The sequence below is a fragment of the Microcaecilia unicolor genome, chromosome 1 (genome assembly GCF_901765095.1).
Source record: "Microcaecilia unicolor chromosome 1, aMicUni1.1, whole genome shotgun sequence".
NCBI classification, from domain to species: Eukaryota; Metazoa; Chordata; class Amphibia; order Gymnophiona; family Siphonopidae; genus Microcaecilia; species Microcaecilia unicolor.
The window spans coordinates 536,940,455-536,958,551 of record NC_044031.1 but is presented as its reverse complement, the minus strand read 5'-3'; the positions used below and the strand labels follow the sequence as shown (position 1 = coordinate 536,958,551).

Genomic DNA, 18,097 nt, shown 5'->3' with positions numbered 1-18,097 from the left:
TACTTTATGCTTTTGCAATTGATCCCTTTGTTAGGCGGTTAGAGCAGGGAGGGAAGGAGGGACTTCGGGGGGTGGAGGTGTGTACAGGGTCTCAATTAAGGGTGGTGGCTTACGCTGATGATGTCACGGTGTGGGTGGCGGACACAACAGAGGGGGAGAAATTGAAAGGGGTCATTTCTGGGTACTCACAGGCTACAGGGGCTTTGATAAACTTCCAGAAAAGTCAGAGTCTGTGGGTGGGTCCTCCAGGGGGCTCTTTTGATTTGGGAGGGGAGTTTCCGGAGGCCATTAGCAGACTGCGGGTATTAGGGGTATATTTTGAACAGGGGGATTATGCAACCTTTAATTGGCAGCGGTGCATACAGGGAGCTAAGGAAAAGGTTGACAGATGGAAAGGGTGGAGGATGTCCATGACTGACCGGGTTCAGCTGATTAAATCTCACCTGGTGCCTATGTTTTTGTTTATCAGTTATATTTGTTTGTTGCCAGTGCATTGTTATACCACCCTATATAGTGTTTTTTTTCAGATGTTGTGGGGGAATCGGCTGAACCCGGTCAAGCGTAACATCACATACTTGGCCCGGGAAGAGGGGGGAGTAGGGATGGTAAACCCTGTACTTTTCTTTAGCTCCCTGTTTATTCAGTTTAACCTGGGACGGGCACTGGACAGAGATCCGCCAGGATGGGCAGGTAGCGTTCTGTCTTGGTGGGAGAGATTCTGGCTCCCGTGGAAGTTGGGAAGGAGGGTGCGGGTGGTAAGGAAGGGGGCTCCGGACCAGGTTGGGTACTATAGGCCCTTAGTTCGGCTGGTACGAGTTTGGGGAATTTTGGCAGAGGAAATAAAGACAGGGAGGAGGGAGGTATGGGTGGAACGGGTGAGGTCCCAAACATTCTCATCGCCCCTGGTACTGAAGGATGCACCTGGTCCAGTGCTGAGGCAGGGCTTGCGGTTGGTGGCCTCACGGAGGATCCCGCCGAAATACAGAGATATTGCTTGGCTGTCTTTTCACGGGAAATTGTATGTCAGAGGGAATATTAACTACAGGAATGTGCAGGAACGGGATTGCCCAAGGGGGGAGTGCGTGGGGAGGGAGGAAACGATGGAACATTTTTTACGGGAATGCCCTTTTACACGAATGGTATGTGGCAGGGTAGCAGCATTATTACACATCCCGAGTTTTAACTCATATTCATATGCAGATTGGGTTTACGGGCGGCAGGGGGGAGGTGGGTGGTTAGATCCGGTGACTGAGTTCCTCATCTCGGTGATACTCCGGTTTAGCCTCTGGATGGCTTGGTGTGGGGTCTCCTTGCACCAGGACTACCGATCAGCCGACAGCGTTAGTTGGGAGGTGGTTCGGGCGGTCCAGGGGGTAGCCCAGTGGGAACGGGTGGCGGAGGGGATAGCAAGAACCAATGTTTGGTGGAGGCATGTGCACTTGAAACCTCCATAGAGGGGTTGGACAGTTTATTTTGAATTGGCTTCGAGTTTTATTTGAATTTTATGTTCATTTAATTTCATTTTAGGATGGGTGGGGGTTGACAGTGTATATAGGTAGATAGGTGGATTTAAGGTGGGGGACTTGTTTGTATATATTTGGTTTGGGGTTATATGTATCTGTATGGCTTTGCGTTTCTTTTTTAATAAAAGAGTTCTCCAAGTATCCACCACTCTCTCCGTGAAAAAATGCTTCCTGACATTTTTCTTGAGTCTGCCTCTGTTAAACTACCAGACAAGTGTCTGGAAAAGATTTTCAGAAAATTTTTAAATCTCACCTGGTTACGCGCACAACCCCCACAGCAATGTTGAAAACAACTCCAAAAAACAGTCCCACATTAGCAGCAAAGGATATCGTAACCACATAAGTCAAAACCCATATTACCTTCATAAAAGAAGAAAAAAAAGTGTTACAGCAAGTCAAACTACCACATTCATTTGGGGAAATGATCTCTTTAATAAGCATATCTTTTCAAAGAACTGAGACTGAAACCATTCTCGGTATTTACAGAGTACTAAATTGTTCTGAATAAATTCAGTTTTAAGGGACCACCCAGATAATCCTACCTGGATAAAGCAGTATTATTGTCCCTGGTCCATACTCTTGTGATTAACAGAATTGATTAGTGCAACTCTCTGTAAAATGGTCTCAATCTCTCTCTGCTTAAGCATCTCCAAACTGTTCAAAACATGGCAATTAAACTGGTCACTCATAAATGAAAATGTGATCAAATTGTTCCACTTTTGAGAGAATATCATTAGCTGCCAGTGACTTATCATATCAAATTTAAAATAATAATTTGAGCACATACAGCATCTTATACTGGCCTTCCTTCCTATCTGTCTGATCTGTTGATACTTTATATACCAGGCACAACTTTGTGTTCTCAGGCTCAAAATCAGCCAGTAATTCCTAATATGTCAAGATCTTGTTTGGACTGTATTCGACAACCTGCTTTTTTATTACTTAGCACCAGCTTTAGGAAATTCTTTACCATAGTACCTTAAGGGCCCTTTTACTAAACTTGCCGTGCTGTAATCCAGTATTACTGCCGGCCCAACCTGAGTGCTGGAGGTAGTTCTACCCCCGGCATGCGACATTTCCGGCGCTAGCGGAAATATTGGGGAAAAATTTCTACAGGGGGTTACCTGCGGAAATTGGTTAATGGGTGGCGGTAAGTGCTCCCTCCGGAATGGTCACACGGGCATTTCTTTTTGGAGGCTAGCATGCCTTTGTAAAAGGACCCTTATGTGCACTATTATGGAACTTAGGCGCAAGTATTTAGGCCTTGTTTTAGATGGCTTAAATGGGTGTTCCTAAATTTTAGCCCAAAAAACGGCATGTAAGCATATTCTATTCACGATACCTAACTTTAGGTGTAGTTTATAGAATCGCGCTAACCATGTGGTTTTTCAGCACCAATTTTTAAGGCACCATTTATAGTCTCTAGGCCTAAGTGTCCTAACAATGACAGTGAAGAAGCAGTAACGTGTGCTGCGATATACTCCTGCAATCAGTACATTCACATAAATATTAAGAACACATTGGAACACTCTTCCTACTCAACTTGCAGTTTCTGGGTTGGATCTAAGAATTGTTTATAGCAGACACCGGAATCTTAAAGAAATATTAAGTCCTTCTGCTATTAACATCAGTTCGAGGAAGTTTATAGAATTTGGACAACATAAGAAATGTAATAGGAATTAGACAAATATTTCACAGATCCAATTTCTTCCCAGAAAGTTATATTAAGACACAATACAACATGTGAAACCTGTTTCATTGTCTATACAATGTGCTAAAATCTACATTGGACAGATCATTAGTCCGTTTAAAAGCTGCATGACAGAACACAAGAGTTGTTTGAAAAGGGAACACGGACAAGCTCCCATTGTGGAGCACTACCTTGAGTTCCAAAAATGGATCTTTAAAGACAGAAGAACCACAAGGTTTAAATTTAAGGATTGACAGGGGTTCTTTTTTCTGATTGGTCCACTGCTTTTCCAGATATGACATCACAAGTTCGGTTTCTTCAAGAACTGGAAGGCGTTCAGTGGCCATGTTGGAACTGAGTGAAGCTAAGACGTCAATAGCGTGCATAACTTGCTGGCAAGTACTATTGTTTTTAGTCTATTTTAAGCATATTTGTATATGTTTTCTAAGACAATCATGATTTTTTAGTCACTGTTTGCTTTTGTTTTTGTCAGTGGATAATCCTGTTACACCCTGAAGAAACCCTTTGGTAAAAAAAGTTGGTGGGACCCTGAGGCTTTGAACATGCTTTTATAAGATAAATCACTGTTTGTGGTTACCAGTGCTGACACATTGCATAGAGCTTTTGAATGGTTGGATGGTAGGATTTTTTTCTGCCTGTGAGGTCACTACCCATTAAATCCTATAATATTTATATATACCACACTTATATAATTTATATAGGTGGGGTTCTGAGGCTTTTTCCTCCCATTTTTACAGTTTTACCATCTTTCTTTATGCATAAGTAGTCTTAAGTTGATATACACTCGACAGAAATGGCACTATCTAAGGTCTGTTCCTCGCTAAATCCAAAGGTCACTACTCCATCCTCATCCTCCTCGACCTATCCGCCGCTTTCGACACTGTCAATCACAACCTACTTCTTGACACACTGTCCTCCTTTGGGTTCCAGGGCTCTGTCCTCTCCTGGTTCTCCTCCTATCTCTCCCATCGTACCTTCAGAGTACACTCTCATGGTTCGTCCTCCTCCCCTATCCCGCTCTCTGTTGGAGTTCCTCAAGGCTCTGTCCTTGGGCCCCTTCTTTTCTCAATCTACACCTCTTCCTTAGGCTCCCTGATCTCTTCTCATGGTTTCCACTATCATCTTTATGCTGACGACACCCAGCTTTATCTCTCCACACCAGAAATCACTGCGGAAACCCAGGCCAAGGTATCGGCCTGCTTATCCGACATTGCTGCCTGGATGTCCAACCGCCACCTGAAACTGAACATGGCCAAGACTGAACTTATTGTTTTCCCACCCAAACCCACTTCTCCTCTCCCTTCACTCTCTATCTCAGTTGATAACACCCTCATCGTCCCCGTCTCATCTGCCCGCAACCTCGGTGTTATCTTCGACTCCTCCCTCTCCTTCTCTGCGCATATCCAGCAGATAGCCAAGACCTGTCGCTTCTTCCTCTATAACATTAGCAAAATTCGCCCCTTCCTCTCCGAGCATCTCACCCAAACTCTCATCCACTCTCTCATTACCTCTCGCCTTGACTACTGCAACCTACTCCTCACCGGCCTCCCACTTAGCCATCTATCCCCCCTTCAGTCCATTCAGGACTCTGCCGCACGTCTTATCTTCCGCCTTAACCGATATACTCATATCACCCCTCTCCTCAAGTCACTTCACTGGCTTCCAATCAGATACCGAATACAGTTCAAGCTCCTCCTTCTTACCTACAAATGCACTCGATCTGCAGCCCCTCCTTACCTCTCTACCCTCATCTCCCCTTCGCCCTTTCTGCCTCGCCTCACCCCATGCTTGGAACAAACTCCCTGAGCCCATACGCCGGGCCCCCTCCCTACCCATCTTCAAATCATTGCTCAAAGCCCACCTCTTCAATGTCGCCTTCGGCACCTAATCACTTCATCTCTTCTCAGGAAATCTCATCTACCCCAACTTGACATTTCGTCTTTTAGATTGTAAGCTCTTCTGAGCAGGGACCGTCCTTATTCGTTAATTTGTACAGCGCTGCGTAACCCTTGTAGCGCTCTAGAAATGTTAAGTAGTAGTTACAGAAAAGTAGTTTTACAGAAAAGTGCATGTTATAGTGTGGTTCTTCTTTTCTGATCTCTATATTTTGGATTGACTATATTTAAAAACTGTTCATATTCTTCATGCCATGCAACTTCAACTTTTGCTACTGCTAGTTGGTTAATGATTGCAGGAAACTATATTAAAGCATAAAGGCTGAATTTTTAAAAAGATTTAAGTGCCCATGTTTGGGAGTTATGCACTTAAATCAGTCTCCCTGCAAATCAGTAGTACAGCCAGAAGTGAATTTCTGGATGGGGCCAGAGGTGGACTTGGTGGGCCATTTATTTCCTCCTCCCCCCCCCCCCCCCCCCATTAAAAATTAATATCTTGGCTGAAAGGGATCCCCAGGTTTTTCCAGCTGAAGATGTCCTCTGCGGAGCCTCCTGAGCATGCACAGGGATGCTGGCATCAGAGGCTGGAAGCATGCCACCAACTTCCTTGCTGCTCATATGGCACAGGGAGCTCAGGCAGAGGATATTTTCAGCTGGTTGGGCTTGGGCATCCTTGTCAACAATACCAACCAGCACCACTGTTGGGTGGGCCTGTGCCCACTCAGACCCACCTATGGTTTATTCATGAGCCTCCTAAAGGGAAACAGTATCAGAGGCTTTGCTGAAATCCAAGTACAGTGCATCTAGCACATTACCCTCAATCTAGTACTTTAACTACCCGCTTAAAATATGAGTTCCTCCTGCACTCTTATTTTGGTGTATTTTGGTAATTAATCATTGGGCTGTTCAGCAAGCCTATAAGACATCTGTGGTACCTTTAGACACCAGAACCTATAGTTATCCTACAATAGCTTAGAGCCTGGGAGTGGGGTTGGAGGAATGCAGTAGATTCTTAATTCAAGCTTATGAAATCAATGTGGATTTATCCAATTAAAACTACATTTGCAGTTTCAAAACATGCAAATATTTACCTCCAAAAAAGAAGGCCACTTTGGAGGTCACATTAAAGATATACATGCAGATTGTGAAGCAACAGGTTTGCACACTAATTATTCAGTCAATGTTCAAAGCGATTTGACTGAGCAGGAGAGCCTCTTGCCCCATTAAATCACTTGTGCCTGCCTAATCAGTGATATTCAGCAGCACCTAACCGGACAGTGCCACTCAATACCAGCACTAATCACCCCTGCACTGTCTGGTTATTGCTGGGGCAGTCCGTGAGATGAGCCTGGGCAGAGCTGGTACTTAAGCAGTTAATGGTGATATTCAGATCACTAATCGGTTAAGTGAACAAAGTTAAAACAGCAAAAGACTTGTCCTAACTTTACCCGCCAAGCTAACAAGGCACCTGTCTATTTATTTATTTTATTTTTATTTTATTTTATTACATTTGATATACCACTAATCACCATATGGCAGCTAAGCGGTTAACAATAAAGAGGAGCAAAAATAAGGGAGCAGGGAAGAGAAATAGTCTAAATTAGAAAGGAAAAGCTTGAGTAAAAAGACAAGATTTTAAAAGATTTTTAAAGGCAGGATATTTATTTATTGCATTTGTATCCCACATTTTCCCACCTTTTTGCAGGCTCAATGTGGCTTACAATGTATCGTTCTTGGTGAATAATAGATTAGAAAGTAGACAGTTAGTGTTACATATGATGGTTCAGATTTAATATGAAGTGATGAGAGAATTCCAGAGTTTCGAGGTTACATAAGCAAAAGCAGTGGCCCGAGTAGTGTATAGTCCTATAGCAGTGGGAGAAGGAAGATGAAGAAAGGACTGCTGAGAGGAACGTAGAGGTCGGAGAGAGAAATGTGGAATGAGAAGATTGGAAATATATTCTGGAGCAGATGGAAGTAGACCTTTATAAACCAGGAGAAGTAGTTTATAGATAATGCAGTAGGATACAGGTAGGCAGTGATTTATTGGAGGAACGGAGTGACATGATCGCATTTGTGGTCATTGTGTAAAAGTTTGACAGTGGTAGATTGTACAAGCTGGAGGCGCTTTAATGACGAGAGAGGTATACCAGAAAAGAGTGTGTTACAGTAATCCAGATGGGTAATAACAAGAGAGATGAGAAGAGTCTAGAAACATGAGGTTGGGCGATAAGGCTTAACCGAGTGAATTCAAATCCATTGTAGGGCAAAAAAGGATGACTGAATAATTTTATTAACGTGATGGTTGAATGTGAGCTTGGAGTCGAAAGTGACTCCTAAAACTCGAAGTCTGTTAGTTTAGGTCATGACATGACTGTGGAGGGGAGGGGGTGGGGGAACGATACTATAGGGATTAGGAAAGTGCATTGTTTCTGTTTTAGAAATGTTTAAGAAGAGTCTATGTTTAACAAGCCAAATGGCTGTTTGTTCAAGACAAGAATTTAACAGAGACGAGTCCCTGCTTTCCGAGGTATATGAGCATAGAATTGGCTGGTGCCTAGTTAACTTCCAGGTTTTTTGCCCCTTTCTTCCCTCTCCCCCCCAATCAGGATCCTGAACCCAATCCCTCCCACCCCCACAGGGAGCCCTCGATGAAGTGCCACTATCCCCACCCTCTTGGCCCCCCCAGGCCTATCCTGGATATCCCTGGTGGTCTTGGAGGACCTATGGACAGCAGCAATGCTCATTTGCTTCTGTCCATCATGGCTCTAGCCTCAAAATGCGGAGTGGAGGAGTGGCCTAGTGGTTAGGGTGGTGGACTCTGGCCCTGGGGAACTGAGTTCAATTCCCACTTCAGGCACAGGCTCCTTGTGACTCTGGGCAAGTCACTTAACCCTCCATTGCCCCAGGTACAAATAAGTACCTGTATATGTAAGCTGCATTGAGCCTGCTATGAGTGGGAAAGCACAGAGTACAAATGTAACAAAAAAAAATGGTCACAATGATCTCTAGCAGCAGTCAAGAGGCCACTAGAGGTTGCAGTGGCCATTTTGAGACTGGATCTGTGATAGCAGCAGCAAGTGAACCACCAGAGATGTCCAAGGGGAAGCCTGGGGGGCTACGGGGGTGGGAGGATGGAGGCATCATCGGGGGCTTCCTGATTTCAGGGGTGGGAGGAAAGAGATATCCGGATCGGCAGACGGTGGGGAGGGAGGGGTGATGGAGGTGGTGAGAGCACCTGCTTTTCCTTATATGGTTCCCAGCCAATATTCAGTCAGGGCCTGCATAAATGTCTTATACAGGCCCCAGCTGAATATTGACCAGGACCCACACATGACCTGGCAGCCAGGACTGCATCAGACATTCAATGCTGGTGCCCAGACATGCCCAGCATTGAGTGGAGGAGTGGCCTAGTGGTTAGGGTGGTGGACTTTGGTCCTGAGGAACTGAATTCAATTCCCACTTCAGGCACAGGCAGCAACTTGTGACTCTGGGCAAGTCACTTAACCCTCCATTGCCCCATGAAAGCCGCATTGAGCCTGCCATGAGTGGGAAAGCGCGGGGTACAAATGTAACAAAAATAAATCCAAGCCTAATTCTGCATGTGTTGGTCAACATTCAAAACATGCTGACCACCTGAATATTGACCAGTGTATGTCCTGTTTGTCAATGGGTCATGTTAGGAACATATATTTAGTTACACCACAACCTGATCTTTAATCGGATAGGTTTACTGCATGTTTGAAATCATGTCTGTAACTCAACAATTAGGTGCGCTACCAAAGCTGTCCCTCCTAATGTGCACACTAGGATAAACTGCAGCTGTCTGAAACAGTTTCTATACATTCAAAGCTGTATTTCTGTGAGCTTAAGATGATAGTGTACTTACCCAATCAACTTTATCCACATTCCAGTATTTTTTTAAGTCACAAAATTGCATTAACATTCCCTTTAGTCCTACAACAATGATGCTTGCCAAAACGCACTGGAAGAAAACAAATGCCATGCAACAATGTTTATTTCCAATTTCAAGATTTGCATACATACTCTAAATATTGAAAAACTGAAATAACTGCTGAAAATATCAAAGTACATTTACAAATGATAAGAATAATTATACATCAATTGCCTTCTCAACCAAAAATAATGTACAATGTGTAGTATGAGGTTAATTTTACCAGAAAAGTCCCACAAAAAGAGATGCCTATTTTATGCAGCAGTACAGGTGCCTCCTATGTGCTGTCAAGTGGCATTCTAGAAAGGACAAACAAATTGAAATTGGGATGTCAAGGTTGGGACGTCTCATTCCGCTAGTATTTTAGACCAGGATCTCCCATCTTAGAGCCTGTTCTAACCTAACATGAAGAAATGGACATTTATGCTCTAGTTACTTGGAGCATCCATTTTAGAAACAAAAAAGGGGCCTCTTTATTAAATCTGGGTATAACACATTGTAATGCAGGATTTTACTGCATGTTAAGCCCCAGTTTAACGCACCACCTTTTAGGGGTGTTCCTTCTATTTTTTATTGCAGGCCATGTATTAATGTAACCATTAGCACAACATACATGCAGGATGTTAACACAGGACTACTTACTACTACTACTACTATTTAGCATTTCTATAGCGCTACAAGGCGTACGCAGCGCTGCACAAACATAGAAGAAAGACAGTCCATGCTCAAAGAGCTTACAATCTAATAGACAAAAAAAAAAAATAAAGTAATCAAATCAATTAATGTGAACGGGAAGGAAGAGAGGAGGGTAGGTGGAGGCGAGTGGTTACAAGTGGTTACGAGTCAAAAGCAATGTTAAAGAGGTGGGCTTTCAGTCTAGATTTAAAGGTGGCCAAGGATGGGGCAAGACGTAGGGGCTCAGGAAGTTTATTCCAGGCGTAGGGTGCAGCGAGACTGAAGGCGCGAAGTCTGGAGTTGGCAGTAGTGGAGAAGGGAACAGATAAGAAGGATTTATCCATGGAGCGGAGTGCACGGGAAGGGGTGTAGGGAAGGACGAGTGTGGAGAGATACTGGGGAGCAGCAGAGTGAGTACATTTATAGGTTAGTAGAAGAAGTTTGAACAGGATGCGAAAACGGATAGGGAGCCAGTGAAGGGACTTGAGGAAGAGGGGTAGTATGAGTAAAGCGACCCTGGCGCCTCCTATTTAGGAGGCAGTAACTGTGCCCACATTAACTCTTGTCACAGAGTGAGTCATGGAGAGGTAAGATGGTAGAACTTTGCTGCTTGAGATAATCCTCATTATGCCTGTGCTCGTTAACAGCAAATACCCCAACTTTTTCCACTTAACACCTGGGGAAACATAGCCTAGAACTCAGACTCGATAGCAGTCACACGGCAGGTGGATGGAATCCAAATCCACAAGGAAGGAGCAAGACAAAGGGAAATCTAGAGAAGCTAAAATGGCAGGCAGGCATGCATCACTGCTTCCCTCTCTGAGCTCAGCCTTGACTGTGGAGATCACTGCAGAGGTGCAGGCTGCAATGGAGCACACTATTGGCAGGCAGCTCCAGCTTTATATTAGACAAGCTAGATGGCATGGAGCAGTGCTTTACCATCATTTCTGCCGAACTGCAAGCGGTCTAGCAGCAGGCTGGTAATATAGAAGACAGTGGAGCGGCAGCCGACTCTTCAGCGCCTCTATGAGCTGGAGAGTAAAATGGAGCTAGGAGGAATAAACTCTGCTTAGTTGGACTGACAGAAAGCTTTGTGGACCAAGAACTAAGGGAGCTACTGGAAGCCTGGCTGCTGACTTCTTTGGGATTGCCAGACTCCGCAGGGCCACTTTGGGTGGAGGAAGCCCACTGGGTGGGGCCTTGGCAGGAAGAGGCTGCATGCCGTAGAGTAGTGAACTTTCAGGTGCTTAACTATAGCCATAACATGGACATCCTACATGCTCTTCAGATGGGCAAAACCCTAGAGTATAAAAATAAAAGAATTTTATGATTTCAAGATTATTTGAACAAATTTTCTCAGGCCCATAGAGCATTTGCACCTCTGTGCTTTTGGCTGTTCCAGCATAAGATTCATTTCAGTTTACTCTAACCAGTTAAACTAAAGATAGTTGCCAATGGCCATGCACAATTCTTTGAACAGATGCAAGAGGCTATTACCTAAGTAGATCATCTGGAGGCTTTCTCAAGGAAAGACAATGCATAATACCTGCAATGGAACCTATTGTTTCACAGCTTGCCCCCCAGAACCTGTTTTTTTTTTTTTTCTTTCTTTTTTCTCTATGTTTCAAAACAGCGTTGGTGGGATCAGTGCTAGTCTCCTTGTCAGCTTTTGAATGACTAATCCTTTGACTTTTCTGTCCCCCTTCAGCATTTTTGCAGCATGACTCAGCTCTACATACTTCATGGATTCTACGCTGAATTGATGAATACATTATCATCTGGGACTTGACGGTGCGTTTGTGGTGAGCACTGGGAGTACAATTTTTAAACTAATCTTACTTACTAGATGAGCTGAGCCCGAGCCTCCATGGCCAGCTGTCCACACTCATAAGCCTCTTAGATTTTATGGTAAACACATCTGTATCTGGAAGTACAGCTGGCAGCTATTCTCTTTTTGTCTCAGGGCAACGTACTTGGACCATTTATGTTACACTGGATACTGCCTGGCCCCATGGTACCTGGAGGTGCCTGACTATATGCCTCTTCGTGTGAGACGCTTTGTAGTGAAGGAGAGCACTTAGTTATTGGTTCCTCAAGAAACCATGTTTCTTGCAATCTACTGCTATATGCAGGTGAAGGAGAGCAACGGGCAAATAAACTGGAATGGGATTTTTTTTCCTCTCTTCTTTGACAGTACAAGTTCACTGCATGATGACCCTATTTGTGTTTTGCTTTCCATTTGAAGGGGGAAGCCTCTGTTCATTCAGCCTCTTACTCTCCCAGTGGTCACCAACCCCCTCCCACCCAAAAAAAAATTAAAAATCATTTTTTGCCAGCCTCTATGCCAGCCTCAAATGTCATACCCAGCTCCATATCATACCCAGCAGTATGCAGGTCCCTGGAGCAGTTTTTAGTGGGTGCAGTGCACTTCAGGCAGGTGGACCCAGGCCTATCCCCCCCCCCTACCTGTTACACTTGTGGTGGTAAATGGGAGCCCTCCAAAACCCACCCGAAACCCACTGTACCCACATGTAGGTGCCCCCCTTCACTCCTTAGGGCTATGGTAGTGTTGTACAGTTGTGGGTAGTGGGTTTTGGGGGGATTTGGGGGGCTCACCACCCAAGGTAAGGGAGGTATGCATCTGGGAGCAATTTTTGAAGTCCACTGCAGTGCCCCCTAGGGTGCCCGGTTGGTGTCCTGGCATGTCAGGGGGACCAGTGCACTACAAATGCTGGCCCCTCCCACAACCAAATGCCTTGGATTTGGCCGGGTTTGAGATGGCCGGCATCGGTTTCCATTATCGGCGAAAAACAATGCCGGCCATCTCAAACCCGGCCATCTCTGACATTTGGCCTGCCCCAACCGTATTATCGAAACGTTGCCATGGGAGGTGCACAGGCAGGTCAGGGATGGTCACAAAAGATGAGTGCAGTGTTACAGAATAGTGGAGATCTGCGTCCAATTTGCATGCCAGGATTTACACCAGATTTCAATTGGTATAAGTCCTCGCACCCAAAGTTATGTGCCAAATGCAGTGCCCAACGTTATTTTATACAGAGTGTTCATATCCCAAAGTGCCCTTTATAGAATAGCAATGAGCGTAGAATTTTATCAGTGCCAACTTTTCAGCGGCATTTATAGAATCTGGCCGTAACTGCATAAAAATATATATTTTTTAGAAATGTAAATTGTACTGCATAAAAGCTGGGCTTAGCGCACAGCAAAATTCTGTGGCATAATGCACTAAACCCAGATTTCAGCGCACTTTAGTAAAAGGGACCCTTAGGCCTGGGTTTGGAGCAGAGCCTGAGGAGGCAGTTGTGCTTTCCACCCTGTTAAAAAATCTCCCAAAACAATGGCACTCTTTCTTTGAGCATGTTTCTTTGTAAATTAGCTGACCCTGCTTTGTGTGCTGCAAAAGAGACGTACCTGGTGAGCCTTTTGCAAAATACCTTTCAAACTGTAAAAACAGCAACTTCAAATTCCCTTTCATATTGCTATTTAACTCCATTTTTTTTTAAAAAGGTGACTCTTGTAGTATAATTTTCTCAGTTATTATTACACACTGAGACAATTCCTTTCATCTGTCTCTGTTTTCCCTCTTCTCTGCATTTTTTTAATGCATGGTTGCCACAATATCAAAAGACTTTTATGCTAACACTGTATATATTGTAGTACTGCAGGAGCAAGATTTTGTCATGATTACTTTTCCATTCTTCCTGCAAAAGATAATTTATCAGAACCATCACTAGCAAAGAAGTCCAGTTTTACTTTTGCATGTTTGTTTGCACTGTCAAAACATTTAAAAGTCTCACTTAGGAAACCAGTGAAGTGATAGTTATATATGCATGAACAGTCCTCTCCAAACATTTAAAGCACTCTTGAGGTTTAGCTTAGTTGTATGAAGCAAGACTGGTAAAATCTGCAAACTTCTTGCTTGTCAGCATGTACAGACTGCTAATATTCTATAAACTGTCTTCCACCATAGGTTTAGCTATAGAATCAACCTTTCTATTGCATTTGCATTATCTATTGAGTTTCATAGGCTAGAATTTAATTCCATGTCCCCACTGTAAGTAAAATCTCTTGCAGATGGTGTCCAAAAAACTTCTTTATTTTAGTAAACTTCTAGACCAATAAAAGAGACCCTATACATTTTTTAGACCCCTGATAAAGGCCCTACTGGCCTGCATCAGGGGTCTAAAAAATATACAGAAAATGCAACCAAATAAAAAACTAAAACATATAAATAAATGTATAAAATACAGAATATTTAAATCATACATGAAGATAAAATAATACATAAAAAGGGGGAATGTTCCTACCTAGGAATTTGTCACATCATACATATTCCCAGAAAGATCATCGGAAAAAGTCTCCTATTGGTCTTCAAGTTTACTGAAATAAAGACTTTTTTGGACATCATCTGCGAGAGGTCTTCCTTTTTATCCTCTACTGTGTTTCACCTGGTGCATCCCATTCATGGAGGTTCCTTCATTCTGTTTGTGACCAACTGTAAGTAAACCACACTGCATAGAACCAGGCACTAGACTTGTTATCAGGCACTACATCTGTATTCCCTTTTGAAATCAGAGTATAGCAGGATAGGAGAGTAGTCAGAGCTACCAAAGTCTAGGAGACAGGCACATTTGGGCCAGTCCTGGATTTTAATTAAATCCCAAAACCGTGTGGCATTTGTACTCTCTGATTCTACCTATTCCAATCAGTTCTGCAGGTCCCATAGTGCATAATTGTATGGATGTCAGCAATTCTGAACTTGCCTAAAATCCTCCCCCTTTAGAACTGGATGCATTGGAAGTTCTGCTTCAGAATGTAAAGAATAGTAAGTCAGTCAGTGTTACCCAAATCAATCCTGGAGGCACACCTGATCAATATCTACATAATAACCTAGTAAATGACGGCAGATAAAGACCTGTACGGTCCATCCAGTCTGCCCAATAAGATAAACTCATTTTACATGGTATGTGATACTTTATATCCAAGTTTGATTTGTCCTTGCCATTTTCAGGGCACAGACCGTAGAAGTCTGCCCAGCACTGTTCTTGTACTAAGTTCTGAAGCTAATGTCGAAACCCCTTAAAATTTACACTCCAGCCCATCCATATCTATTCAGTCAAGATCAGGGCGTAGACCATAGAAGTCTGCCCAGCACCGGTTTTGCTTCCCAATTACCGGCGTCACCACCTAATCTCCGCTAAGATTCCTTTGTGTTTATCCCACGCATGTTTGAATTCCATTACCATTTTCATCTCCACCACATCCCGCAGGAGGGCATTCCACATATCCACCACCTTCTCTGTGAAAAAATACTTCCTGACATTACTCCTGAGTCTGCCCCCCTTCAACCTCAATTCATGTCCTCAAGTTCTACCACCATCCCGTCTCCAAAAAAGGTTCATTTGCGGATTAACACCTTTCAAATATTTGAACGTCTGTATCATGTCACCCCTGTTTCTCCTTTCCTCCAAGGTATACATGTTCAGGTCAGCAAGTCTCGCCTCATACGGTTTGCAATGAAAATCCCATACCAATTTTGTAGCTTTTCTTTGCACCGCTTCCAGTATTTTTACATCTTTAGCAAGATACGGCCTCCAAAACTGAACACAATACTCCAAGTGGGGCCTCACCAATGACTTGTAGAGGGGCATCAACACCTCCTTTCTTCTGCTGGTTATATCCCTCTCTATGCAGCCTAGCATCCTTCTGGCCACGGCCGTCGCCTTGTCGCATTGTTTCTTCACCTTTAGATCCTCAGACACCAACACCCCAAGGTCTCTCTCCTGAGTTGAGCCTACTAGTCCCTCCCCTCCTACCGGTATCTCTCTTTTGGGTTTCTGGACCCCAAGCGCAGAAATTCTGTCATTGTTTCTTCTGGTTCCTGCCAAACATTAACTTTGAAATTGATAAGCACAGTGTCTTTTTCACAGTTTAGGCACGTCTTTGCACAGTTCAGCACACTTTTTTTTAGTATTTGAAGTGTCTATCATACTTTTTTCAGTATATGAGGTGTTTATTACACTTAGGGACCCTTTTACAAAGGTGCATTAGGCTCTATGTGCATGCAGCATGCGCCAAAATAAGACTGCCTCCAGGCTACTCCGTTCCCCTGGCGGTAATTTCAGATTTGCCACGCGCCCATAATGCCTGGATGATTTATTTATTTATTTCCTCCCACGCACAGGCTTTCCAGTGGTAATCAGCAGTTGATACGAGCTGACCGGTCACCAGACGTGTAGTGCGGGAGCCCTTACCGCTAGATCAATGAGTGGTGTTAAGGGCTCAGGCCGGTTTTAGGCATGAGCTGGTTTCAGTTTTACCGCATGCCCTTTTTACGTCCCATTTTTTAAAAAAAGCCCTTTTTGCAGATGTGGTAAAAACTGGCCCGGTGCACACCCAAAACACGCACCTACACTAACGCAGGCCACTTTTTACCATGGCTTAGAAAAAGGATCCCTTAGCTCGGGGTTGTCAGATTTTTTTCAGCATCCACAGTATTTTTTTATACTTTCCTTGTATTTTTCACCTCTAGTTTCATTTTCTGTTTCAAATGGGCTTTATATTACTAAGCAGGTGATTTTTAAAAAATCTATTTTTGCATTTTCATTTTGCAAAGGAGTCTTCTGATGTACACAATATTTACAGAAGTATGGTATCTGTTTTACAGTTTCAAGTAATTTCAGTCCTTTATTTATTTATGTTTTTCTGTTTGTCATATCTATGAAATGATTTTCACTGACACTGTGTATTGAAAGTTAGCTTTTTTCATGACCTTTTATGCTTTAAATTTTTTTTTGTCGTCTGTATGGTGATATGATCTTCTTAAGATATTAAATGCACTTGTAGCAACAACTCAAGTATGTAGACATATGTTTTTGAATATATGAACAAAGATGATACCTCTTAATAATGATAAGAACATGTAAATGTAGTGTTGATTATATGGATAAGGCCTTTACCCCTCTAGTATGATAATGAAATGCTTTTGGTCTAAATCTGCATTAATTTGTCTATTTTTACACTTTTCTTTTAAGTTTGCTCTTCTATATATGGCTTATCTATGACAGGATCATTTGTGTTTTTACTTTTTATTTATATTGATATTTTTTTATTATTATTTCAATTGGTGTCTGTTTTTTATCATATGTTTTCATATGTATTGTAATTTTTACTCATGGTTTTTATGTTTTTGCTGACAGGATCATTTGTATTTATGTTTTTATTTCAATTGGTCTTTTTTTTTTTTAATTACATGTTTTTTGACATGCATTTTGATATTTATTTTTGGTTTCTATAAGTTTTTATTGTAAACTGCTGATGCAGGCCTAGTAGCCGAAACATGGCCCATGTCGAGTCTTGAACTTATGAATTAAAGTTCTTTGAATGCAAAGAACATGGTTTGGTGTGTTTGTTGCCTTTGTTATGTTGCCTCTGAGATGAGGGGCTGTCAGAGAAGGGCGATGAAGGGTACAGATGGGTTGACATTTGGTTGAATGACCTGGAGGAATGTGGTGAGAGAGAAAAGCAGTGCTAGAGGATAAGGCTACGGAGGGAAGAGAGAGGAAAGGAATGAGTATGTGCAGTAATAAGGTGAGAATGGGGCTGAGGAAAGAGACTAGAGACAGAGAAAGTGTGGAGTTAGGGCTTGTGAGAGGATCAGAGACAAAACAAAATATTTGAGAACTGCAGAGGAGCTGAATATAAACAATGGATATGAGAGAACAGGAACAGGGACTGGAGGAATGAGACAGGGGAACAAGTAGAAAGCTGATAGGTAAGAAGTTGAAAAAGAGAGATTGCAGACTAGAAGATGAAGGGGAGAAAAAGATATGTATGAGTGGTGAGAAGCAGAAAAGACAAATGAAGGCGAAAGATCAATCTTAGACAGAGATATAGGGAAGAAAGTGAAGACAGGAGGAGAGAGAGAAAACAGAAGATGAAAAGGAGATTTTATTTTCTATCTAGGAATCAGAATAGATCAGCATTAGGAATGTGTATCTCTTATATCTTGGTACTCTTCTCAGTGTAGAACATGGATTTCTATTAGTGTTTCTTCAGCACTGCACTGCATGCCAGGGGCATAGCCACTGCTGGGCCTTGGAGGGCCTAAGCTCATCCACCTTTTGCCTCAGGCCCACCCTGCAGCAGCATGCCATTCATGCAGTTGACAGGGATCTCCAAACCCTACCACCTGAGGACTCAGCAGCCTGCTGAGTCCCTTCAGAAAACTGTGACAGTTAGTGGCAGTGATGTGACTTTGACACCAGCACCACAGGCATGCTTGGTTGTTGTACATACTCACCTTTTTTTTTTTGGGGGG

General features: G+C 43.1%; 1 protein-coding gene across 1 annotated transcript in view; it reads right to left on the bottom strand.

The window, feature by feature from the left end:
• The window catches only part of SLC26A7 (solute carrier family 26 member 7), a 251,360-nt gene that overhangs the window by 61,487 nt on the left and 171,776 nt on the right, over positions 1 to 18,097 (bottom strand). Inside the window, exons 10-11 of the mRNA XM_030216448.1 lie at positions 9,019 to 9,114; positions 1,777 to 1,883 (exon numbers count right to left, since the gene is read on the bottom strand). Coding sequence (XP_030072308.1) covers positions 1,777 to 1,883; positions 9,019 to 9,114 — 203 coding nt within the window. The remainder of the gene's footprint in view (positions 1 to 1,776; positions 1,884 to 9,018; positions 9,115 to 18,097) is intronic.